The sequence below is a fragment of the Patiria miniata genome, unplaced genomic scaffold (genome assembly GCF_015706575.1).
Source record: "Patiria miniata isolate m_02_andy unplaced genomic scaffold, ASM1570657v1 HiC_scaffold_6, whole genome shotgun sequence".
In the NCBI taxonomy this organism is placed as follows: Eukaryota; Metazoa; Echinodermata; class Asteroidea; order Valvatida; family Asterinidae; genus Patiria; species Patiria miniata.
Window position 1 is genome coordinate 25,185,017 of NW_024037073.1, and position 26,487 is coordinate 25,211,503.

Below are 26,487 nucleotides of genomic sequence, written 5' to 3' on the forward strand. Positions count from 1 at the left end.
GTGAATTGTGCGCCAATATCTGATAGCATTTCATTTGGATCGCCCATTGGAGTAAAGATTTCAAACAATGCTTCCACTATGCGTTCTGTTTCAATAGGGCTACGGCTTCCGGCTAGCGCGTCGCATAGTCGACCAAAGTCAGAATGTATCTATTGCCTTGTTCCGTGATGGCGTGAATTGGTCCTATCAAGTCTACGGCTACTCGTCTAAATGGCGTATCAATTCAAGGTATTCTACCTAGAGTAACCTTGCCGACACGACCTTTCGCGACCGTTCTTTGGCATATGTCACAGGAAACGCAGTATCTTCGGATGTCGCGACACACGCCTGGCCAAAAGAAATTTGCAAGTACGCGGTCTGTTGTTTTCTTGATACCGAGATGCTTTGCCATGGTGGAATTGTGTGCATGCTTCAATACCTTCGAGTGCATTTTCTTTGGGAGTACCAACTGTGTGATTACACGATTTTTTCTGTCAACGGTGAAGCGAATTCATGGTAGAGTAATCCGTCCGAGACGAAATACCTAGTTTCGTTATCCTTACCCGTTCGTCGGCTTTGACCTGTTTCCGCGAGGGTCAATAGCTTTTCCAACAACGGATTTTCATGTTGGAGAGATTTTGCACTTCGGGAACTTTAAGATGACGCAAGTTCGTGACTTTCTTTAGCTTTTGTGCTCTTGTCTCAACTGCCGCTGTTTTCTCGTCGCGAGGGCTTTGGCATTTCTGTTCTGGTGTGTCATTTCGTTTACCTGACCAACTGGGATCAGGATCACGCGGGTCTCTAACACCTGTTATGTTTCCCTATAAGATTGTACAAGGGATTTGGCATACACAATGCATTCACGGTTCCTACAAAATACAGCGAATCTATTTCAATACGCACGACTGAAAAATTCCGTGTACTGTCTAGAAGAACACACTTTTGTTTTGTCTCCAACATTTGTTCCTTCTTAACTAAACTCTGTTTGACGATAACCGTACTACATCCGCTATCACGCAGAACCTTAACCGTTTTGTTGCCTTACTGGAATTTGATTACCGATTGTACACGTGACACTAATCATGGGGACTTCATGCCCACAAGACAGTTTCAAATTTTCTCCTATTTGACCTGCACATTCGCATAGCGCAGGCCTCGATCTTGGGCAAAAAAGGGGCAGGCCACTTTGGCCTTGCCCCCATCAAAATTCCACAGGGCACCAAGGCCAACTCAAGGGGGCACCAAGGCTAATCATTTCAAAACCTTTAATTTACATTTATTTACAGCCAGTGTACACACGCCTATTTTCTAGGTCACATAAACAATCTCAGAGTATTCAGTTCTCGTACAAATGTACACCATGTCCAAAGAGCTTCGTTTCCGATTTCGCTTTATCGCTTGTAGCTTTTAATGTTCTGATCAAATTTTTAAATAAATCGCTTTCTTTGTAATATAATACAGTTGATGTTTCTGTAAGATAACATTTGACTAATGTTGATCTGGAATCTTCAAACTTAGGCACCCAAATAGCACTGTTAGCAGGCGGAGCCGAATGAAGACCGAGTTTTGGAAAATCTCGGTAACGGTCGTCAAATTCAAAATTGTACATGACGCAGCAAAAAATTCGCCCATACGATCCCAGTATATTTGACGCACAGTTTTCTCTAAACGAAAGCAATGAATATGAATTATCAACTCATTTAAAATAAAATTAATTAGCAGTTAGCAGTTAATTAAACTATATTATACTCGGACGCTATCCGATTGTCGGCGAAACTTCAGAAATTTTCGGAAAAAGGAGGAATTCCTCCCGTTTTAGTCATGTGACATAAATTGTAATACAATGTATTACTGGAGGCTATCGGACCTAAGATTCATCAGGAATAGTCAGAAATCTTTTGGTCTGGGAACCAGACTAGCTTATCGAGCCGCATTCGGAGCCGCCTCAACCTCCTCCTCATGGGTTTCAACCTCCTCCTCATGGCGACCAACTCGCAGTTGCATTTTGTCCAAACATTGCCTTGCGCGATACCCATTGAGACGAGGTTGAGACGGCTCCGAATGGGGCTTGATAAGCACAGACCCGCCAACCTTTGGGATCAAAAAACTGTATTCTGAATCTCCAAAAATTGTATTTTTCATTACAAAACTGTATTTTTCAAAAATATGCATAGACGGGCTATACGAACAAATAAATGTGGCTGCAATGCTCCATTTTTAATACATCTTAATTAAAGTTATCAAAAAAATGACCAGAGGTCTTCCTGCAGGTGGTAAACCCAATCAAATCATTTGCATGAATAAGGATATTGATCATATACCTTACTCATAAACAAACTGCTTTAAAAACTATGTAATGCATGTCTACTTAAACATAAAGTAAAGACTAGACTTCTTCATGTTTGAAATAAATAAACCTTTAATTCAGGTGAAACATTCATTGGGCCATGTTCAGACACCGTGTTAGCTAAAACGGTAAAAGTTAAAATGGTCGCTCGCCACGGGAGGTCCGGCCGTCATAAAAAATAAAACTACCGAGCATCCAGACATCGTTTTAAGTATAGCAAGTTCAACTCGAAGCAGTTTATCTTAGTTTCTAAGGTCACGTACAACATCCGCCTCAGCAAAAACCGCGCGCTAAAAAGAGCCTTCACTCTTTTGTTTTGACAGTTCGCTACACGTGGTCTGAGCCTCTCACCGTGTGATGCGTGTTGCCATGCTGTGTTTGACATTGCAGCCCTGGCCGGTCATGTAGCGTGGCACACGGTAAACATGACGACAGTCACTTGTCCAGCGCGGCGATTCCCCCATTTTTTAAGTATCGTGTAGGCCTTACACCATTTGTGTTAAAATTTGGGGGGCTATTTTCTGTACCTTTCGTGGTGCAGAAAGACATAAAAATGTTCTAAAAAGTTGATTAAAAACAAACACGTCATTGAACAGATTTCACTGCACTCATCAACTGGAAAACTTGCCCGCACAATATGTCAGTCACGTGAAAATACACATGATATTAACGTTGCAATATTGACCAATCAACGCCAAGGTTTTCCTGGTAGTTGAATATATTAGTGTAGTATGATAATTACGCTCCGGTTAGCGGTTGTTGCATTGGCATATATGCATAATGTACATCGTACAGTGGCACCGCGCCGTATGTTGGGCCGTAGCCGGGAGATCGGGAAGGGCTGCGCGCTGGGGTATGGTGTATGAGATGACCCGCCTGTGAACGTACATACGAACACAACAACGATAACCATAAAAAGACGTGTATTATTTTCGCCGCGACTAGACGTTTGTTGAATGGTGTTTGTATGCACAGATCCTCTACACAATATCTGTGATGTATGATTGTCATGACGGGACATGCAGAGGTAAAATACAAACATGACAAAATGGCATGTGGCCGAGTTGGCCGCGACATGTGTATTTTTTGAAGGGGCATTGCGGCCAAGTTGGAAGGGCATGCGGTCATTGGCCGCAGTGGCCGCGGTAAAGATCGAGGCCTGATAGTGATGACTTTTTGGTTATGCACCCAGCAACTTCTTGTATTTCTTGCCCTGTTTCTTCATCGGTTCGTTCTGTTACTTCCACACTTGCATATTGAGCTAGATAGCCCTATGAACAAGAACAATACAAGCACTATCAAACTAATCCTAGCGCAAGTGCGTTTGTGAGGGGAGATTCCAGAAATACCTAACTTACGCAACAACAGCTTGATTCCATGTGACTTAGTGCGCATTACATAATTGCCAACATGACATGATAATCTGTCTATAGGCATCGCAATTTTGGCTTCTCAATGCACGCTGCCTAGCAAGGGCTTCCATAAACCACCTTGAACATCTATCCTGTATAACCACACACCTGAGACTACCGGCTTTTCTCAATTTGTTTTTTTCATTTCCCGAACGAGCCCCCATTTGTCACATTCCCTGGTTGGTCCTCCCCAAGAAATATAACCCTCAGTAGTCTGGTACACCGTCACACAAAATAAATTGTCGAGTAAATTGACAATTTATTTTGTGTGACAATTTATTTTGTGTGACGGGTGTACCAGACTTCTGAGGGTCATATTTCTTGGGGGGGGGGGGGGCAAACCAGGGAATGTGACACTGACAGTTGGTTGCAATCTGTTCTGGTCCTGCACATTACTAATGACACAGGAAGTATTGACAATTCCCTACTTTAAAGTAAAATACGTTTCTATTCTTGATAATATGTTGTATATTACGACATATATACACTGTTTACTCAGTGTGTTAAGGGCCTGTCACATTATATGCGATCTCATAGGAGACCTTACGGCGACCAAAAATATTTCATAAATTTATGCGAGGACATAAAGAAAATGCAGCCAGGACACAAGAAAATGACAGCTTTCTGCATCAAAGATTGATATTATTGATAAGTCTGAAGTCTGAAGGCAAAGTATAAGTTGTCCCCAGAGTATAAATAATTGCAGCTGAAATGTTCAGTGAGTTCAGAATGAAAAAAAAATGGCAGTATTGATGATAACCATACAGAGGACCTTGCCTGCTCGCTTGGGACAATTTGGCAACTGTGCTGATTGCTTGCACACTTTAACTACTACAAAGATGTACAAAGCAAGAGTGGCTACCAAACAGGTAGTGTTGGTAACGAAATTAATCCAAAAAATGATGTTTTTAAAGACAGTCTCTGGCAAGAATATCCGAATCACACCAACAATAATTGTTGGCACCCAGAGTCTTGCTGATATCTTTGCTGCTCGAGATTTAGAGGCTTTTTCCTTGAATGTCAGAGGATTACGCACTGCAGAGAATCTCTCAGCTGCTATGATCACTACAAAATAACTACAAACAGCAACAAATATGTATTTGAATCCCAGGACATACCGTTATTTTGTTTTACCGTTTTGGATTTCCTCAAAAACAACAACCGTGAACGAACAATTGACCGTTTTGTCATTTTACAGTTTTGTAAAACGGTCAAACGGTATTAAGTCGACACACAAAAAATACTTTTTGTTGTTGTTTTTAATTGTAGAAAGCGTTAAACGGTTAGTTGCTTTATTTTTAGAGTGTTGTTTTACAAAATCATGACAATTACAAAACGGTCAATAGTCTTGCCCACCATTTTTTTGGATTTAGGTTTGGCAATTAAGCAATGCACCTAGGAATGTTAATGCGTCCTTGGGATTGAGTCATTGCCTGGGCCCTCCTTACATTTTCGTTCTCACGACAGAATTTGCGAATTAGCTATTGAAGAGCCGGGTCGACTTAAACTCCAATTTCCTTCAAAATATCTGCAACTTCATCAAACATCTTACCATCCTGTATCCATTGCGAAAAGTAATGCCCTCCCTTGCAGTTTTCCAGCGCCATTTTTGCTTGCAACTCTTTAAGCCCCACCAACTGAATCCCATGAGAAGGGGTCAGGGTCCGCGCCAGGAATCACACCACGCATTAATTATGCCGAGCCAACACTCGTGTAAAGCAGGGTCCCTCCACCCCCTTGCCCACCGCCACAAAATGCACCACGGACTGTTAACTATGACACTAAAATAAAAAACAGTGTGTATTCAATACTGACCGTTTTGCTGTTTTTCAAAGTTATTTGTGTAAAACTGTAAAACAAAAATAATGGATCGTTGTGCTATAATGAATTTTCCTAAACTTATAAAACGGATAAACCGTATTTATCTTAATACTGTTTGTCGTTTTATAAAACTGTAAAACGACAAAACGGTCAATGGTTCGTTTACTGTTTTTGGTTTTGAGGAAATCCAAAACGGTAAAACGAAATAACGGTATGTCCCGGGTTTTATTTGACACTCTGGAATGCTTTGTACACTTCGGATGAACACAATACAAATATACATTGAGTCATAAGGAAGAGCAAGTCAGCCACAGCCAGATTGGATAAGTACATGTTGATGAATGTATGCATGGACTTCACTCGAATGACTGTGAAGAGAAAGACCAAGTTTAACAGAAGGCCAATCGGTGCATTGATTTCAGTACTTAACCATAGTATTTGTTAATTTCTTTTGTGAGTCTTGATAAAGTTCTCAAGGTGCTTTTCAACTTCATCGTTCTCCATATCCAACATTTTATTCAGATGTAGCAAAGAGTGTTCTGTCCTATTTCAAGATCACTCCAGGTTTATACTAATAGCAAAGTTGAAACAAAAAGCTTCTGCTTTTTTTCCCCTCGGTATTTTTTTATCTCTAAGATTTGTAAGGATTAGTTCTTTGTTCCTTGTTTTGAATACATACTAAACCAAAGTAGACAATAGATTTTCAGTTGACTTTGGCATAGATGTGCTTCAGAATAACTTTTTATTTTCTCTTCAAGACTTTTTTTACATGTACATTGTGTAATCCGTCGGTTTTGCTCATATCTAGGTTGCTTAAAAAAAGTGAAATGGCACTGTGCACTTTTTACAGAGTTTTACAGCTCATAAAAGATCACAGACATAACGTAACGCTTCAATTATCTATAACTGAATAAAATTAGATGCAGATCAAAAAATGACACAAAATCAATCAGGTCGTTCGCTACATTTTGCTTACAACATATTTATTTATATCGCACATTTAGAATCTTGACACAAGCTTTAGATTTGGTGTTTGGATAATCAAGAAAGACATTTAAAATACAGATACAAATAGTCACTGCATCGACAAAGATTTGAAACCATGGCATTCCTACACTCTCTTGCTTGAAATTGAAAGTGTACTTGCATGTAAAATTCACGTATAAGCAGTTTGTATCATGAAGTTTCACATGACAAAGTTAAAATTGCTGAAATCATCTAAAATAAGCAAATTTTACTAGTGAATTTTCAAGAAATTGGTCAATTCTGGTATTTTTTGTTAACACGAAGTGACCCTGCACAGGGTGTCAGTTCGTGAAAACCAAGATTTACAATGAACGTGTTTTCGGAGAGTGCGCGCATGCGCAGTGTGTGCGTGCACTCTCCCAAAACGCGTCAATTTAGGTTTCACGAAGTGACACTCACTAACGCTATTGCATGGGTGCACTCTCCGAAAACACATAAATTTTGGGTTTCACGAACTGACACCCATCTTAATCATTTAATTGCTAATTAACTAAAGCAGATTTTCACAATATAACGTCTATAATTGAGTAGTTTAAGCATTTTCACGTTAAGTGATACCAAAACCTCTTAGATAGATGGATTATTTTAGTGAGTAAATTCGTGTCAAACCTTTAAAAGCATTTTTCTCCGATTTGTATTTCTGCAACGCTGATCACCAGGTGTCAGTTCGTGGTGTCGGTGACGAAATGTTATACTAAGAAATTACCCATGAACTTTTCTTTTTGTTCTTGGCCCAAACTGATGACCAGCTTTGCCAACAGATTGGCTCCCGTCCGTACATTATTGATACTGATTGTGGGGGGGGGGGGGGAACCAGCCTACCCAGCAAGAACAGAAATTATGTTTGGCAGCCAATAATTTGGAATTGTAAAGTAATAATTCAATAACTAAACGTGAGCTTTTTTGTGTTTGGTGTTTCATTCAAAAGTGAATAACTTTTGTATTGCTTGAAAAAAAAAAGCAGATTGGTAAGGAAATCTGTTTTTTGGGATGAAACTCGAAAATAGCACAGAACTTTAAGTAAATTTAGTACTTCATCCGGCATTTGTTGAGTAAAACTGTTATGTGGACAGTTTTCCTTGTTTTTTCCTAGAAGGTACAGCATTAAAGGTGGCATGTCTGTGTAGAGTGTGTGTGCGATTCACAGTTACAGATGATTCTTATTTTATCTGATAAACTGTCTAACTTGAACACATTATCCTCTTTGTTTCAAGCTTAAACTTTAATTTGCAATGCACCACCAGAACTATGAACTGAAGTTAGGAGAATGGTTGTATGTAGAAAGATGACAAGTTCCATACACAATTCATTACCCTTTGGAGGTACGGTGCACACAATACGAGGGCGCTATTTGGTTTGGGTCTAGTCTTTTGCATAAGTTACCCCAATATACCCAAATCAAATAACACCCTTGTATTGTGTCTGCCATATATCGCAAAAGGCTTATAGCAGTTGAGCTATTCACTTTTTCCTAAATTTGTTAAGACTCTGGAATACTGAATGTGCTTTTCACATCTTTTCCCAATCTGCAGGTTAAACAACATGCTGACTCCACTGTGGAACCAGCCGTATGAGGACCAGCTATCCACCAAATAGACCAACACCAGGGAGTTTCTGAGGAATTTCCAAGATGCTGCAACGGAACATTGGGGAGATGTCTCCCTGGCTGAAGCAACAAATGTGAGCTACTCACCAAAGACACGGGATGGTTGTGGGCCAGAATGGAAATGTGATCTTCCTTGACAAGGAACTGTTTCCAGACACAGTTTTCTGGCAAGTGGACTTACATGTACAGCTGCCCTGAAATTTCATTAAAAGTCCAGAAATGATGCTTCATTTTTCTTGAGAATCAATTAAAACTCAGCAAGCTTTGGGCCAACTTCTGAAATAAACTTCCTTTCCACACACAAAAGTCCCAAAGATTAAAGGGGGGGGGGGTAGTTGGTAAAAAAAACGTTTACAAACAAAAAGCAGAAAAATGAACACAAAACCAAAACTTCACAATTCATAAGCCGATCGAATGAGACTCGCACCAACAATCTCCTGCTTCCTAGTGCAGATGTCTCAACTACTTGACCATCAAGCTTGCTGGGGTTGGCTGGCTGGTTCCAATCTGATATAGCAGGTGCCACAATCAATGAGTTTAATTAATTGTTTACGTAGGAGAGTTGTGAATGTGAATACCTGGTTTTTCCCTTCACCAATGTAAATTTGAATGCACTGTATATTCAGTCAGGGGTGTGAATTCTCCGCTATTTAGCGGATATCCACTTTTTTGTTCAGCGTGCCACATTTTGTTTTTCGCTTTTTTTCTTCCAATGGTCCAGATTTCCCCCCGCTTTTTCCCCCGCGCGTAAGCATTAATTTTCTTTCCGTTTATTTTATTTTCCGCCGAACGCACGGGCGCGATCCGCTCTCTACAACATACACGTAACTCTGGGATGGGGTGCGTGCAAGCGAGTATTCAATGTACATGTACATTGTACATGTACGTACGTACGTACGTGTGTACTACTATACGATGCCATGTGCATGCATTTTTCAGCTCGAAGCCGCGTGTGTACACAACGTGTAAACAGCATCCGGGGAACCAACAGTCATTGCGCTGTGATTGGCTGCAGATACATGTAAATATGAATATTCACACATGCGCCATGAAGCGCGTTGGGACTCTTTGCGGCCGTTCCTGTGTCTATGCATGTAGTGAAATGCGATGATCTCCACAATAACTCGCTGTAAACATCGTCTTGTTGCAAATATAAAGCTTTGAAATAAGACTAGTAAATTGTCGCCGTGCCGCGCCGGTAGAGGGCATCATGCGGGGCAAAGTTCATGTGTGCATTTCATTGCATGCACGCATCCTGCTGCGTATTCCGCTGCATGCTGATACGTACGTTAGTGTGTCGTTTCAAATGTTTCGAACGTATTTTGACATTATTAATTCCGCAAGATGTGGTGCAACACAAATGTGTTATTATCCAAAGAGGTTCGGAGTTTGATACGGACATTGACAAGACCGATCCTCAGGTTACGAATCCGTGGAAATGGATTTGGATGGAACACATGGTTAATGGGCAGAAATTGGGCGACTCGAACAGAAGCCGCGCGGGACACGCGATGACGATATCATCTGCAGTAAGGAGTTAAAATATGGAAAACGTGGTCGAATTTCCCAGTTTTCATATACAAGTTGGCCATTTAGGCAGTTTCAAACCAATATGAAGGAACTGAAGTTAACTAAAAATTATGCATAAATTGCAAAACATTTTCGACCAACAATAGTTGGCCCAGGCATGCCAGGGGGCTTTTAAATGCACCACAGAGCATCTACATTTCAAAATTTTTCGCGGCCCTTGAGCGGGCCCCGGACCCCACGCCGTAAGGGCTTCGCGCTTCACGCTCGCAGATTGGGTTATTTACAGGTTCAGCTATTTTCAGCTATTTTTTTTTACTCCACTCACACCCCTGTTCAGTGCTGTCTGAGAGCTTACAAGCAAAGATTCTGCAAGTTTGCTTGGGTTGCATATGAACCCATGACCTCCTGCTTACTAGTGCAGACATCTTAACAACTCAATAACAGAGCTTGCAAAGGTTAGTGGGCCAGTTTGAATCTTGTGCATATATAGCTTTGGTTACCACAAGAAATTCACAAGCCTGTTGGAGTGGGATTCGATCCCACACCCTCATGTTTAATAGTGCACTCTTCATTTGATTGACAGGAAGAACCACAGTGGGATGGCATGTGAGTTGCAGCCAATTAAGCCATCGGTGAGTAAGCTAGGTGACAAATATTTGTTGATAAAAATATAGATTTTATTTAAATTTATTTGTAGTCTTGTGAATGATTTTATGAATTATAATCTCAATGATAGTTCACATTGGCACAAAGTGTTAGGTTAGCTTGACTGGTGTGATCTTTGAACTCGGGTAGATAGATAGAGTCACCTTACTTGTACTAAATTTATATTTCAACCTGGATTTCTTGTTAGATAAACTATACAGCATGTGAATCTTTTGTGGGGTAAATATTCCTGACATTGGAGATGTCTGATTTGTTCCTTTCATTTTCATTGTTTGTTTGCACACTCACAGCCAGTATTAGAGAGTTATCGCAACAAGTGTGAGTTTACCATCGGCAAGAGTGTACATGTAGATGGCATTGGTGAGTGAAACTGGCATTTATTTTTATTTATACAATCTCTTCATTTTTTGTGTGTATGCACTCCGTTCACATGTACCCCCTCGCCTGGATATAAAGTGTGCACACATGTACTTAATGCACCTGTTATGAAAGCTGAACAGAAAGTTCCAGGATTTTTTCTCAGTTATTCCCCTAATTTTTTTTGTCAGGTCTACATGAAAATTGGCCCTGGATAAATTGTGCAATAGTTTCAGTATCATGTCTTCTTATTTTCATTGACAGATAACACTGTTGGTTTTTGGCTTGGCGCTAACAAAGGTAAGTATTTCCTCTGATGTTCCATTTTGGTAAAAGACGTAGATCAGCTTTCATGTTTGATTGGATTGGCTGTCGAGGAGCGTGGCCTATTGGAAGCTAATGCTGATCAATTCCAACCAATCAGAATGCAACACACAGAAAGATTGACAGGTGTACGTTGTACATATTGTGCATTGTCTATTATGTCTGTCAGGAATTCATTATTGAAAAGAAAGAAACAAGCCACAAAAGACTTACACCCTTGTCATCCCTTTTGCTGACCAATATGTTGGCTTACTTTTGTGGAATGAATATTGAGGGTATATGTTTTTACTTTCAGCATTGACCAGCAAGCTCTTTTACTCAGTAGGGATTTTTCAACAATTACATTTGTACAAGCAAGAATTAGGTTTTCAATACAAAATCACTGTTTGTTTAAATGTTGCTAGTGTACAATTTTATTATTTTATCACTGCTCTTGCTTTTACATGCAAATTTGCTTGTCCTATAAAAAGTGTGTGACTTTTAGAAACATGGTTTGTCCTGCAACTTTTTTTTCTCCAAATATTACTGGGTATCAGAAAGACGTAAGAGCTCAAACACTGATTTGGTGATAGTACATTTCTGTATTATTTGTGTTAAGAGTGTTAAATTACACAAGGAAATAGCAGCTTTAATGAACATATAAAAAGCAGCAATTCCTCGGATACTGTGCAAATTAAGATACATCTTGTATGATGCTAACTTTACAACTACATTCATATTTTACAGCATTGATTTTTCAATTACCCAAATTCGAGGTACCCTTGAGTCCATCTAAAAGAAATATTAGAATATTGCTTTGCATTTAAACATCATACAGACATGGAGCTTATAATGTAATACAACAGACTAGTGGTGCTACACAGATTATGTACAATTATAAAGCATGCAAGTCTCGCCAGTTCACATTCACTTTTCATGTGGACATCTTGGTACCAAACACTGACTAGTCTAGCCACAGACTCCCGTCTTTGAATTCACCCAATTCACCCAATGAACGGAAGTGGAGGTCCACATTTTTTCAATTTACTATAGTAAGCAACTTGCAATATTTTTTGAATGTGTTGTAAATTGGATTGATTTTTTTCTTGTTCAGAACCCATTCTTTGCCCTTGACTGGATAAACCTAGTAAAATCACCTAGGTTTTTGAAGTCAACTTGCACGCTCTATTGACAGAAGTGGGGAACACATTGCTGACTTTAACGATCAACTACATTTTTTTCTAGCTAGTAGCTGTGAAGACACCTTTAATACACCAGACTTAAATCCCATACTGTACATCTAAAGCCTACAATGGTCTCGTATATTATATATCTGTGCTCTGCAGCAAAAAGTCTATACAATGGATTTCTCCTTGCTAAAGATAGAATGGTCTTCAAAAAGCATTTTCCACGTTGTGCAACATGTCGTCGCTTTGCTAAAGAAGTGACAAAAACCTCAAAATGTGACAAAAATTCATCCTGAGATAATCGCATTTGAAGTTATTCATTTTTTCAAAAGACATTTTCGACCACTTTGCAGTATCAGAATTCGGAATTCTGAATTTTGCATTGTCCGATAGGATATGATTTGCTCTATGTTAATTCATAGTTGTTTGTTAAAAATAGTTCGTAATTAAACAGTAATTCATTAATAAAACTTGTTTGCACTTCGTGAGAACATCAGTACTTTGGCTCCCATATTTTGCCAATTACTTTGTACATCGTTTTTGTCACTTCGTGGGATCATGAATCGCGGAGGCTTTACTTATTTGTACTTTTTTTTCAACGCAACAAACTTGTTACTTTTGCGCATCAAGACAGTTGAGCGCGTGCGCGTCTGTTCTTTTTCAACATCGTTCGCGCGCCATGTATGCTCCCATCCTGCCGCGTGTAGACCAATGTATAATTCCTCCGGCCCTGCTCAAGAGGTGACTTTGTCACTTCGTGAGAACATTTTACACTTTGTAAAAATGAAAATCACCGATTTCAGGCTTTTTGTCAATTGTTTGTTTACAATAATTAAGAAAGTAAACAATATTTTGCCTTGAAACTTGGTCAAATTGTTCCTTGAGACAACTATAATGAAATGGCTAGTAAAACTCAAAATCGAATAATTATCGATTTTTGAGGTTTTTGTCACTTCGTGAGCAAAGCGACGATGTGTGCACAAAGATTTGTGTAATGTATTTGGAATCAGATGCTCCTAATGCATAACTTGCAACTTTGTTGATCTGTTACTTAGGCTGTGTCTGAAACAGGCTTCTAGAGCTATGGCTACGGCTATTGTCAGATTGTTCCTATGTAATTGTTTTGGGTGAAGACCTAGACAATAGCCATAGACATCTCATCTTGCCCATTTTAGACTTTAATATACCTCAAAAAATACCAATTTAATCTTTTTTTCTTCCTCTCTAATCGGAGTTGGTCTTTTAATCTGTTCATTTGTGCATCAGGTCTTGACCCACAAGATAACCATTCCACCAGCACCTCTGACGTACCAGTGACTGGTGCTGCCATAACGGATCCCAATCACTATCGGACACTACAGCACTTCACCTCAGAGATCTTCAAGATTGAGATCCAAAATCTCCCAAGACAATTTGGATTTGCGGTGAGTTTGCTCCCCTAACATTGAACCCTCAATAACAATAACCACACAGTTTTTGCCTTTTTATAGGAGTATGTATGTAATGTGCTCCATGCTTGGGATTTGTCAAGGTCTGTTAATAACAGCATCAAAAGGCTGTAAAATGAATTTCACTAAAACATGAAATATCCTAGCCCTGTGTTTGTATGAAAGTAATGACCACATTTTACGCACACTTTTTTGCAATGCCCGTGCACATGTTCACAATTGTTTCTAATGTTGCTGTGATGTCGATTTAGGTATTTTACACTTCACAGCTTTGGGATTTTCTGTATAATTTATGAACCTAAAATTGATTGCATTGTACATACTGTGTAAAGGTTTGTACATTTAAGTATCTCATTGGCTGCATGCTATGTGCTAATGAATGCAACAGTCACATCAAACTTGATCAAAACACTTATATTACATTTTGTCCCCTCAAACAGCAGTGACACTGAAGTTCCAGCTCATGACATCATTGTATTTGTCATGAACATGCATCTTGGCACCATCATAAAAATATGTAAAAGCCTGAAACATCCAAAGACTTGGAATACAGAGGTGCATTTCCTAAAACAAAAACCTCCAAATCTGTTTCAAAAGCACTTAAAAAAAACCTCTTTATTTCCAGTGAACTTTCAGGGTTATCCATATGTTAGTACCATTACTTGTACATTTTCACACTGAAAAAAGTAACAAACTTGCTCATTAAAAGGAAGGGTAGATCATTTGTCATTTGTGCATTTTTTTTTCATTTGAAGCTACAAAAGTGCTCAAAATCTAAAAACGGGTGCTTAACAACTAACATGATGAAGTTTTAGCTCTGTGAATGCAGTATATTCCAAACATATACTCTAGGATCTCAGGTTCAATTCAAAAGTTGCTGAGTCATGTTTTATATTGTGTCTGAATTCAGCCCCAGGGACACATTCTCATTCAGTCAATTGCAGCTACGCGATGTCATGCACTGAACTGACGAATCATAGCAACCTAGTGTGCGTCGTGTCGACGCTTGTGCGCACATATTCATGGATTCACCGAATTTACAAACCAACTACATGAACTAACATGATGCATCGTTAAAAATTGCTTTCTTTCATTGTTTCCTTTAAAATGACAGCATGCCAGAAAGAATGATTTCACAGGGAGTTTAGTGCCATTAAAACCAAAAGCCTTTTAGCAATAATTTTGTCAGTTACTTTTTGGATAGCTGCAAATGATCTACTCTACCTTTAAACACGAACAAAAGTTTGATTCAAATAATTAAACTATTTAGGATTTGTTCATTTCTGAACCTTTTACATACATACATTGCATGAATACCAGCTGTTCCCTTTACTGATAGTTGGTTGCAATCTGCTCTGGGCGGGCCTGCACATTACTGATGTCATGGTGCGTACATGTATTGGCAATTCCCTGAAGTAAAACACATTTCAACTCCAGCATAATGTGCTGTTAATGTTTCTCGATGTCAAATCTACTTGACATTCCAATGAAGAAGATGTATGAAACGGCCTTAAATCTGCTCTACACTTTGAACACAGCAAGTTCAAAAGCAGCACTCACTCTACACACTGCTGCCCTTAAAGACAGCTTGCACTTATCAGGTACCAGTGAACATTGTTCTTGACAACTTTCCAAAGATTAAATCCCTTCTGGTTCTGGATGTGCATACTGCTGCCCTTGTGCTGATGGCTCGGTGCCAGTCAGCCCAGGACATTGTTCCTGAGTACTTGCAAGTGACTGCTGGCTCTCTGCTGGTTCTGGATGTTCACACTGTTCCCCTTGCATGGATAGCTTGCAGTCAGTCAGACTAGAGCATTGTTCCTGATGAGAACTTGCAAGGGCTGGGGTCCCTGCTGGTTCTGCATGTACCTCAACATGCACTTGAACATGCTGATGACTGTGCATGGATGCCTTGCTGCTGCTTTGCCTGGAACATTGTTCTTGACAGCTGTCCAGTGACAGCTGTCCAGTGCTTGGTGGCTTGCTGCTGCTTGGCCTGGCAGCATGGTGCTCTTGGTCATTTTCTGCCTGTGGAATCACACGAAGCTCAATCTGCTTTCCTGGCTGCGATGGTCGGCTGGGATTCCGTCTTGGGCAGCAACGACAGCACAGTTTCAGGAATGAGAAAGCCTTGACTACAGCTTCACGATAGTCAACGTTTGTGGCACTGTAGACCAGGGAATTTATTGAGCTATTGATCAGTTGCAAAATTTCAATGCATATAGTCAGAATATGTATTGTCTCTCCAAGTTCCAGATTGGCAACAATCTGAGCAGGTGAAGTATAATTGGATGACACTACACGTGCATGTATTGCCATAATTGCAGCTGCAAAGGTCAGTGAGTTCAGAATGAAGAAAACAGCAGTGTTGATGATAACCATGCAGAGGACCTTGCCTGCTTGCTTGGGACGGTTTGGCAACAGGGCTGATTGCTTGCGTACTTTCAATACTACATAGATGTACAAAGCAAGAGTTGCTATCAAAGAGACAATGTTGATAATGGAAAGAATCCAACAGTAGACTTTATCGGAGACAGCTTCTGTTAATGGTACGAAAATCAGAATCACACCAACAATAATTGTTGGCACCCAGAGTCCTGCTGATATCTTTGCTGCTCGAGATTTAGAGGCCTTTTCTTTGAACGTTATAGGATTGCGCACTGCAGAGAATCTCTCAGCTGCTATGGTAACCACAAAGAAATTAGAAGTAGCGATGAACGTGCATTGGCCACTTGATATTGCATTGTTGACCAACAAGTTGTACTCTGTAGGTGAAGACAGTGCAAATATGAAGTAATTCATAAGGTAGAGGGAGTCAGCCACAGCCAGATTGGATAAGTAGATGTTGATGATTGTACGCATGGACTTCACTCGAATGACTGTGAATAGAAAGACAAAGTTTAAGCAGAGGCCGATTGGTGCAATGATTTCAGCACTTAACAATGTTATTTGTTTAGTTCTTTCTCCACTCATGTAAAAGTTCTCACGATGCTTTTCAACTTCAGTTTTCCACCCAGTTGATGGAGTGGAGCTGTTTTGGTAGTCATCACCCATAGTTCATGCACAATGTAGCATTGAGCTCCGTGAGCCACATGTTGTTCAGATGCAGCAAAGAATGTTCTTCTCTATTTCAAGATCACTCCAGATTTATACTTACAGAGATTGTAAGACCTTGAGCAAAGTGTAATTGAAACAGAAAGTTTCTTGTTCTTTTCCTTCTTTTTCCCCCAACATTTCTGTCCGATTTTAATGCATGTGACTATCTTGTGGTATCAGTTCCTGTAACCAAAGCAGATGCAAGTTAGTCAGTTTCACTACTTGCACTGACATGAAATCTGAGAATTGAATTTGTTTCAGTTTTAAAGATTGGCTCCAGATTAAACATGCGTATTGTGTACATGTAATTGTTCTTTTTATACAAGTCGTTCCTTCACAAGGCATAACTGCCACTCAATGTGAGGGCTACCGCACAAGAAGAAAAGACAGAAAAAAAAGAGGATGATAGAAAATGAAGACAATTAAGTTTAGTGTGTATGAGAGATGCATGTTCACATTGTGTTTATACAGGGTGATTAAAAAAAAAGTGACCCGCACTCAAGATTTGTTTTTTTACTTAAGCAATCAAATTAGATACACCCGAAGAAATATGTCTTAAAAGAGCATGTTCTTACACTCATCTGAAAAAAACCCAATCACTAAATTTGATCGTGCCATCCAAAGTTATGCATGTTTTACTAAAAAGAACCTGTTTGTGTAGCTGTGCAAGGAATGCGATAATATTGAAAGCTAAATGAGCTAAGTGAGAATTACAGATTACACACAAGTATTCAAATACAAATGAGATTTTAATAATTGAAATCAAGAGAATTTTTACTATCAGGTTGTGTTTTTTGAATATGAGAAGCAAGTTAACTCTCTTTTTTTCTTCGAAATATCGATGGTGATTTTGTATCTTTTCCTTTGCAAGTTCTTGTTCATTCATGGAGGTGGGAAAACAATTGATGTTTCATTATCCTCATTGGGAGATGTATTATCAGTTTGCAGCACGTTACAGTTTTGGTGGACAGCCAAGTTTTGCAATCGTTTTATTGAAATAGACATGAATTGGGAATAGAGTTTGCAATTTAAGTGAAATTTTCACAGTTAATAGTCAATAAGATGCAGACTTGTATTCGAGTCACATTTCTCGAGTCTAAGTCCGAGTCCCGAGTCCTCCAGTTCAAGTCCGAGTCAGAGAGTCACAAAGGTTGAGTCCAAGTCCAAGTCACGAGTCACCTCTTTGTATCAAAAAACGTACATTTTAGGGAATTCAGAGATTCAGAGTCACCTTTGATATAGTATGGAAATACGTACATTTCAGGTGCTGTAAATTTTCATTTTTCCCCACAGCTTTTCTCTAATTTTCTCTGGAAATGAGGAGTTCATTTGCAAAAACAGTTATAAAGGCAATTCAGACAAAACTGGTATTGGCCTAACTTTTGCATTTGAAGTTCAGGCGTTTCAAATATCTTTTTTTAGACTTCTAAGTTCTATAGACGTCGTGAAAGGTAGCGATTGAAGTTGGACGTACATGTACGCGTAGTGCCGGTTTTCTCCTCTATTTTCTTCCTGCAGAACTTGCATTCTGCACTTGATCTTCCATTGGCATTTCTCTTGATGTTAAGATATCCAAAATTGACAATTTTTGAAGTGGATGCCATCATGATCTACGTACGTTGCAACTTGCATGTAACGTTACCGAAACGGGCAGATCAGCAGACTATTCATATCGCGTTATCGCGATGCGACAGCAATACACGTGTGAACGACAGGACTTCTGACAAGAAAAGTCTGGTACCTTACCCTATCAATCTTGCACCAATGCAGTATTGCGTGTTGATGGCGGGGTACAAGTTTCAGTGCATTGATTTCTATAAGTCAATATATCGGTAACCGGCCACGGCCACGCACGCACCACATCGAGCGCCCTGTACATGTATTGCACAGTAAAGAAAACGATCGAATTATATATGTGCGCGTGTGCAGTGCGGTAATTTCCATCGAGTCACAAGTCAGTTCAAGTCCAAGTCCGAGTCCGTAGCCCCGAGTCCGAGTCCGAGTCGTAAAACAAAGTGACTCGAGTCCCAGTCCGAGTCATTAAAAATGTGACTCGAGTTGGACTTGAGTCCGAGTCCGAGTCACGAGTCATACAAGTCTGATAAGATATACTTTATCCATGTTTTTTTATTAACATCCTGTAGTTGGTTCAACCGTTCACATGGGAATAAACTTGATGAATACATCCTGAAAATGGCTTTGGGGATAATGACAGTATATGAATGTGATTGGACGGAGGAGCAGGTAGTTGGTAGTTGGTTTCAATTTGGTCATGTTACTGATGACGGAAAGTAACATTCACTCAAAACATCTTTAAGCACTAATTTTACTTTGTACAAAGGTATATGTAGATGTAGACAACAGCAAAAAAGGAGGAGATTTTCTTTTCTATCAATCCTTCTTGTCTTTTCCCCATAATGAATTGTGTTCTTCCCCTGGATGTTGATTTATTTACCCATACAACAATTCTGTAATTCCCTTCTGTTTGATATTCAATTTGATCTGATAAGGAATGAAGTCAAATGGAAGTTTTTATTCACAATTCACAATTTGATTTCTGTTCATCAGTTGCCTTTTTTTTTTCCTGGGCAAATGTTGGTTGTCATCTGATCAGAGTTTCTTCTTCACTTTCTGGGGTTGTTGTCATTGCTGACCGGATTAAGTACAAACTGTTACTGTTTGTTTTTCATTGCCTTCATGATTCAGCTCCTGAATACAACATAGACCTATTAACTCCTTACAATCCATCCAGGCGATTGAGATCTTCTGATGCTTCTTTGCTGGTTGTCCCTCATACTCACAAATCTTGGGGTGATCGATCATTTTCTCACGCAGGTCCTCATCTTTGGAACAAACTACCCCTCGCCATTCGCAATATCTCATCGCTTTCTGAATTTAAAGTTGCCCTAAAGACCTATGTGTTTCAGAACACTCAGAATGTTCTGGTTTAGTTACATTTAATTGTTTTGTTATTTCTGATTTGATATAATGTTTGTTTGCGCCATGAGTGTCATTTATGACAGATAATGGCGCAGTATAAATTTACGTTATTATTATTATATTATTTGAAATCAGTCTCTGCCTTGCCTTACGATCAAGTTGATGTTGTCATGTTCTCAGTTTTGTTGATTGAACATCTTTGCAAGACAATTTGCAAGGGCTAACTACTTGGTCTAATTACGTGGTGGCATGGTTTAGTAAAAGTTTGCAGTACCACCATGTAGAAGTCTTTTTTGGGAAGATGTGTGGTTCTTTTCAGAACCACACATCTTCCCAAAAGAGACTCTGCATGCCTACATGGTGTTACTGCAAACTGCAAACCTTCACTAGAACACTGTCTTCCACAAATGTGACAATTGGGAAGGGGAAAGTGTGTTTGTCCATTTTTGTTGGGGGGGGGGGGGAATATAATCCCCATCCCCTTTTCTTCCCCTGACATCCCCCCCCCCCCTGATTCTATGTAAATATTTCAATGCTAATCATAATTGTATTGAATATATTTCATTGATAGATATAAAGTGTTTGAGGACCTACGTGGATCTGTTTGGGCCTACAATGACGTCCATTCACTGAGCGGATTCGGGATTACCCATCGAGGACTCGAAAAGATAGGAGAGAACAAGGCCAGTTTCTTCGGTAAAATTATCCAGTCGGGTAACACAAACATCTGTGAAGACTCCTTTGCAATTGGTCTGCATCTCAATTCTATGTGAATAGTTGTGAAATTCGAAATTGTGAATTAGAAAGTAGGAATCAACTTTATTCAATTTCATCCATATAATTATTGATCTTCTTTTTCATATATGTATTTTTTTTGTTGCCCTTCCCTGAAGTATTTTACAAACACTGTACACATTGAGTTTTGTCCGAGGGTTTGCAAGAAAAAAAATCAACAAGCTTACTTCTGCTTGGACACAAACCCCCAACCTTCTGCTTCCTAGTGCAGACGCATTAACCACTCGACCACTGTCTACCCTTGGGTGGTCAACTCAGAATTACCTGGTAGGTACAGTGGACTCTGTGACCAAGTACCAGTGTTGTAGTCGAGTTACCAACATCGAGTCCGAGTCCGAGTCCAAGTCTCGAGTCACATGCCTCGAGTCCGAGTCCGAGACACAAGTCACTTGTTCACCGAACTAATAGTTTTTTTTAAATTATTTTTTGATCCTCCATTCTGTCTTTTAAGTAAATCCCAGTGTATATAGTAGTGTGTGTACATTTTGTTTACAGCCAAAATGTGTTTTCCTTTTAATTCCCATCCCTAAAAAATCTTCCTCCAACCCTTCCCTCCATGTTTTATCATCCAAACAGTATTCCTCAATGATCCTTTCCCATCCCTACGTTAGGTTTTTACTTTTGATGAAATTACGTGACTCGAGTCGCGAGTCATCGAGTTCGAGGAGTCATGGTCAAGTCCGAGTCATTTTCCAATGTGACTAGAGTCCAACTCAAGTCCGAGTCCTAGACTCGAGTCCTACAACACTGCCCAGTAATACCTCTTAAGAAAAGGTTTAGGGGGAACTCTTGAACGCATTGTCGCCCAACACCTTGTGCTGATGTTAAGCTATTTGATGATCATAGTGCAGTGTTCATATAGCACTCTTATACAACACTCTCAGATTGCTCGCACTTATTACCCCTGTTCATCAGGCCATGAGAACACTTTGCTGCTATAAGCTCGAGATCAGCCCTATCTGGTCTGCACCCCCCCCCCCCACTTGTACTCAATGGAGGCAATTGTAGTAATGTATCTTGCCCAAGAACACCAGCACCGTGTCCCCTGTCAAGATTGACTCAACATAACATCGTGCATGAGTCAAACACAGGAACCTTTTGACCACAGGACTCTGCATGCTGAATAAAACTCTAATCAAATTAGGTTTTGCCCTCCCCGACGTATAAACACTGTATGAGTGTGTTACCTCCTGAGTGAAAGTTGGAAAAAAAACGTTGGCGAGGGGGCAAACCTAAATTGATTTACATAACCCCAAATTAAAATTCCATCTTATGAATAGTTAATGCTATACCTGCTGCTATATGTACATCAGATTTGAACCAGCCAACTGATTCCCTTAGCTCGGTGGTTGAGTTGTAAGACATCTGCACTAGAAAGTAGGAGGTCTTGGGTTCGAGTCCCACCCGAGTGATTTTTCCAACTTTCACTCGGGAGGTACCAACCGTTTATACGCCGGTGAAGGGCAAAACTTAATTTGATTTACATCACTCCGACGCAAAATCCATCTTATGAATGCTGAATAAAATGAGTGATACACATGTACATACTTTGCGTAAAGATATTTGTTGTGTGGAAGAGGACAGTACCTCAGACAGTCAGACCACCGTTTAAACAGAAGATCTGACCTGACACGTGTACATGAGGACATACAAGGGCCTCATGATTCTGATATTTAGTACGCTTGTAGATATTTAAATAATGTTGAACCCTGCATCATAGGTCGATCTGACAATCTACGTGCTTGCCAGTATCAGACTTTGAACGGCCTGCAAGAGCCTGCCGTTTTGAGTCTGCGTTTAGATTAACCACCATTTTGCTCGTCTCATTTTGAATATTCTTCTTTTTTTTTCCTCAGAGGATCTCAAGACATCTATCACCAGGCATCTTCTCAACATGCATCTCGACCCCAAATGGCAAGCTCAACTGAACCAATACATGGTGTCCAAATTTGTGCCGGTTACACTGGATCAGTACAAAGGATTGTTCAAATAAACAAACAAATGTTCCAATAAACCAAAAAGGGAAACCGACGATTAGTGCATTATGAAATATATTGCATTATTATAATATAACAATTGTAACAAAATAATGAGACAGTGTTATATTTTTTAAAAAATAATGATTAATTCATTGTTGAAATCAGTACTCTTAAAGGGAATATACATCATTTGCTTTTGCTGTAATTTTTAGAAATGGATGGAATTGGGGGGTTGGACATATATAGCAAATATAGTTACACTGACTTTTTTGAGGTTTTGGGGTTCGAAAATGCCATAAAAACCAAGAAAAACAATCATTTTGCTGTAGTCTGGTTCCCTGACTCCATATAAGAAGAAACAGAGCAGTTTACATACAATGGGGAATTGTAAGGTCGGGGAACCAGTCTAGCTGGCTCGTACCCGTCCATAGGTTTGTAATCGATTGCAAACAAGTGCGATGGTCAATTGGGGCCAGTATTTGAAAAAAAGCCAGTTGTTTCCAACGCTGATCGGCCGATCAGCGTTGGAAATTGATACAAAAATACCACTTTTCTTGAAAATGACAGTATACCAGGTGCCATGATTTCACAGGATGCTTTACACTGTCATTCACTAACAGTCCAGCAAGGTATTTCAAAATGATTTGGTAGTTTTAATTTTTGATGTTTGCAAATGTTGTATTTTCCCTTTAAATTGGAACTTGTCATGATGCAATTTTGTGCTCTAAATTAATAATGCAATATACATATTTTATTATGTAAACATGTTTTTTTATATATTTTACTGAAACCACAGAGACTAGTTGTCAATCTACAAGCTATTGTCACATCTTACTCTGTGCAATGAGTTTGTTAGCAGGGCTCAAATTTTGTGTGAAAATTTTGTGGACAACAGGACCTGAAAGTTTTATTTACTGGACCAATGTACATTCACAGATAAATTGAAACACTGTTAAAGGGAATATACATCATTTGCTTTTGTAATTTTCAGATATGGATGGAATTGGGGGGTTGGAAATATAAAGCAAATATAGTTACACTGACTTTTGGAGGTTTGAAAATGCTACTAAAACCAAGAAAAACGATCATTCCTGTAGTCTGGTTCCCCGACTCCATATAAGAAGAAACAGAGCAGTTAACATACATTGGGGAATTGTAAGGTCAGGGAACCAGTCTAGCTGGCTCGTACCCGTTCATGGGTTTGTAATCGATTGCAAACAAGTGCAATGGTCAATTGGGGCCAGTATTTGAAAAAAGCCAGTTGTTTCCAACGCTGATCGGCCGATCAGCGTTGGAAATTGATACAAAAATACCACTTTTTGAAAATGACAGTATACCAGGTGCCATATTTTACAGGATGCTTTAGACTGTCATTACCAACATCCTATTAAGGTATTTCGCAAAAACTTGGTAGTTTTATTTTTCGATGTTTGCAAATGTTGTATATTCCCTTTAACTCAAAGCCATGTGCATCATTTGCAATGACCTGGAGAAGAATTGATTTAATGACAAAACTCTGCTCAGAGTCAAGATAGGAGTGGTACCTAATACAATATGAAAATATTCCAGCTGAAATTGTTTCGTGTGGATGAAAACTGAGGTGGTGTTGAAAGAGGGTGTCCACGGCACATTATGCATTAGCAATGGAATCCAGTTACAAGACACCCCAAAAAAGTGAATGTATTTTCTCGGTTTTCTTAAAACGTATACTATCCAATCAACCTTCAACAGGTTAGTTGTCATGCACCCTGCTTCAGACTTTTAGCAATTTTGTTGCTTCAAACGAAAGTAAAGGCACAAGAAGCAAACAATCATATGTACCTTTTAAGAAAGTTGCAGTCATTAGGATTATACAAGTAGTGTATTTCATTGCTTCTGATGGTAAATGGGAAACATCAAATGTGAACATTTTTAATAGTCAAATGACTCTTGCATGCGTAGGATTAGTCATGATCATGATAATCTGAGACCAGATTTGGACAGCACATGCAATCACGAAAGGCATGTATTCATCTGAGTGCAATGTGTAATTATAAAACATCAAGATGAATTTGTATTCCCTTTGTTTTAAGTTTCCAAATCTTCCAAAGAATTTATATACAATTTAGAAGTGTTTTTGTCATTTCGTATAACCTTCGAGAGTGAAATACATTGGAACATCAAAACAATGTGTGTTACAGTGAAGTGCAAATTTGCCTTGTTGAGATTATTTATGCAAATGCGATAAGGTTTTCTGTCATGGATGTTGGTATGAACGTAGATGATGTGGATAGGATTCACCTACTTTAATGTACATGTAATTGTGTTTGTCATTTATAATACATGTACACCATATAGTTATTAAACTTATCAGAATTTATGTGCTGTACAAATTAACAGTCACTTCTTTCATTTTTCAAAAAACTATATTTCCAATGGCAAATTATTAAAGTGGATGCGGTGTTTAAAATGAATCAGACTTTCTATAAAATGTTCTAGTTTTCTGGCAACGTGATGTTAGAAATGAACTCTTTTGAACTTTTAATAAAATTGTATTTTCAATGGCAAATTTTATATTAAATACATGTACATGTAGATCTGAGCTAATTTACTTGTTTCAGTCAAATTATTCTGTGTGAAAGATTGACCATGTTTTCCTCTGGCTTATTTCATCGTGTCACGCTTAATTTCTTGGTTACAGAATCCCAATGTTTCCAAGTAGATATCATGGCTAATGGAAAGTACTCAAGAAAAATAATCAAACCCAAATTTAAAATATCTTAAAAAATTTAAGTATCTTCCTTTTCTTGTACATATATTCAATGGGGAGTGCCCAGGGGAGTGCTGATAAAATCCTACAATCGTGCACACTACATTACCTAATAGTGTACAGGGGCGGATCCAGGAATTTTCACAGGGGGGGGGGGTTCATCAGCGAAAAAAATCAGAAAATGTAAACACTTGGCCTCCGTAAAATCAAAAACTGGGGTGGGGGTGGGGGCTGGTTCCATATTTCAATAGGGGGCACTGTTCAAATTCGATGATTAGTAACACTAGATTACAGACTGGTGTACCGTATTTTGAACAGGCGGACATATACCAGTATAAATTTTTTGGGATTTGTATGATAATTTTTTTTTTTTTGACAGAGCTGGGGGGGGGGGGGGGGTTTGACACCCCCCTCTGGCTCCGGGACTGGTGTACAATTCATGGCCCCTGCTCACAACTATTTTTTGAGGGGGAAGGGGGGAGGGAGAGACCGTTCGAATGTGACATCACCTTAATTCTAACATTTGCTACCGTCTTTTGTAGGGAATTTCTTTTTTTTTAATGGGGGGGGGGTGGTCTCAACAAAAATTTGGGTGCTCCCCCCCCCCCCCCCCCCCCCCCCATTGGTGGAACTGCACCTGAGGGTGAGTACCCTCAAATGACTCGGCCCATTTCGGTTCTGTAGGCCACATTTCTTGCGTTTACCACAATTTGGCAAACAAATAATGGACTGAGCTGCAGCTCTGCTATTTGCCCAGGATATCATACATATACGTAAACACAAAAACAAACATACATAATCTTTACACCGTTCTTAGGGAACTATGTTCTACTTTTTTTCATTTTGAGGTAGCATTTTTGGTATCATGAGGGGTCAATCTCTCTGGGGGTAATCCTGCCACCAAGTCTATGTTAAAAAGTTTCTACCGGTAACTTTAACAGCGCCCTCTAAACAAATCTTTGAGAGTGGCGTTTTTGAAATTTCGGACTAGCTTCGGACTCGGTGTCGTAATCATTTCCACAACTAATTACATGTCCGATACAGGCATGTCATAACATTTGGGCTGTCAACAACAAGAAATGTTCAAAGCAAAACAAAGACCGATACCAGTATATCCCGAAAGTGACAAAATAACATCGCTGGAAGTCAAAGCTAAATCTTTCAAACGAAATGATGTTACGAAAATTCCCAAGGTATGACGTATTGCCCACGTGAGGGCGCATACAGGTGATGTTGTTTTGTGACA

At 39.3% G+C, this 26,487-nt stretch overlaps 1 protein-coding gene and 1 long non-coding RNA gene across 10 annotated transcripts in view; both read left to right on the plus strand.

Moving 5' to 3' along the window:
* Window positions 1-20,306, plus strand: part of LOC119743046 — a 33,196-nt gene extending 12,890 nt beyond the window's left edge. For 2 of the 9 annotated variants that reach the window (XM_038219373.1, XM_038219374.1), the window contains exons 4-9: window positions 8,118-8,265; window positions 10,305-10,353; window positions 10,678-10,747; window positions 11,009-11,044; window positions 13,501-13,658; window positions 20,290-20,306. In XM_038219373.1, coding sequence (XP_038075301.1) covers window positions 8,216-8,265; window positions 10,305-10,353; window positions 10,678-10,747; window positions 11,009-11,044; window positions 13,501-13,658; window positions 20,290-20,295 — 369 coding nt within the window. In that variant the 5' untranslated portion in view covers window positions 8,118-8,215 and the 3' untranslated portion in view covers window positions 20,296-20,306. Of the gene's footprint in view, window positions 1-8,117; window positions 8,266-10,058; window positions 10,177-10,304; window positions 10,354-10,677; window positions 10,748-11,008; window positions 11,045-13,500; window positions 13,659-20,289 lie in introns of those variants that run through there. The other 7 variants (XM_038219376.1, XM_038219377.1, XM_038219380.1 and 4 more) reach the window with 6 other exon arrangements.
* Window positions 20,307-20,744: 438 nt separating this feature from the next.
* Window positions 20,745-22,620, plus strand: LOC119743047. Its single transcript, XR_005272952.1, has 2 exons — window positions 20,745-20,780; window positions 22,370-22,620. It is a non-coding gene; the product is annotated as an uncharacterized LOC119743047 (long non-coding RNA).
* The last annotated feature ends 3,867 nt before the right edge of the window (window positions 22,621-26,487 follow it).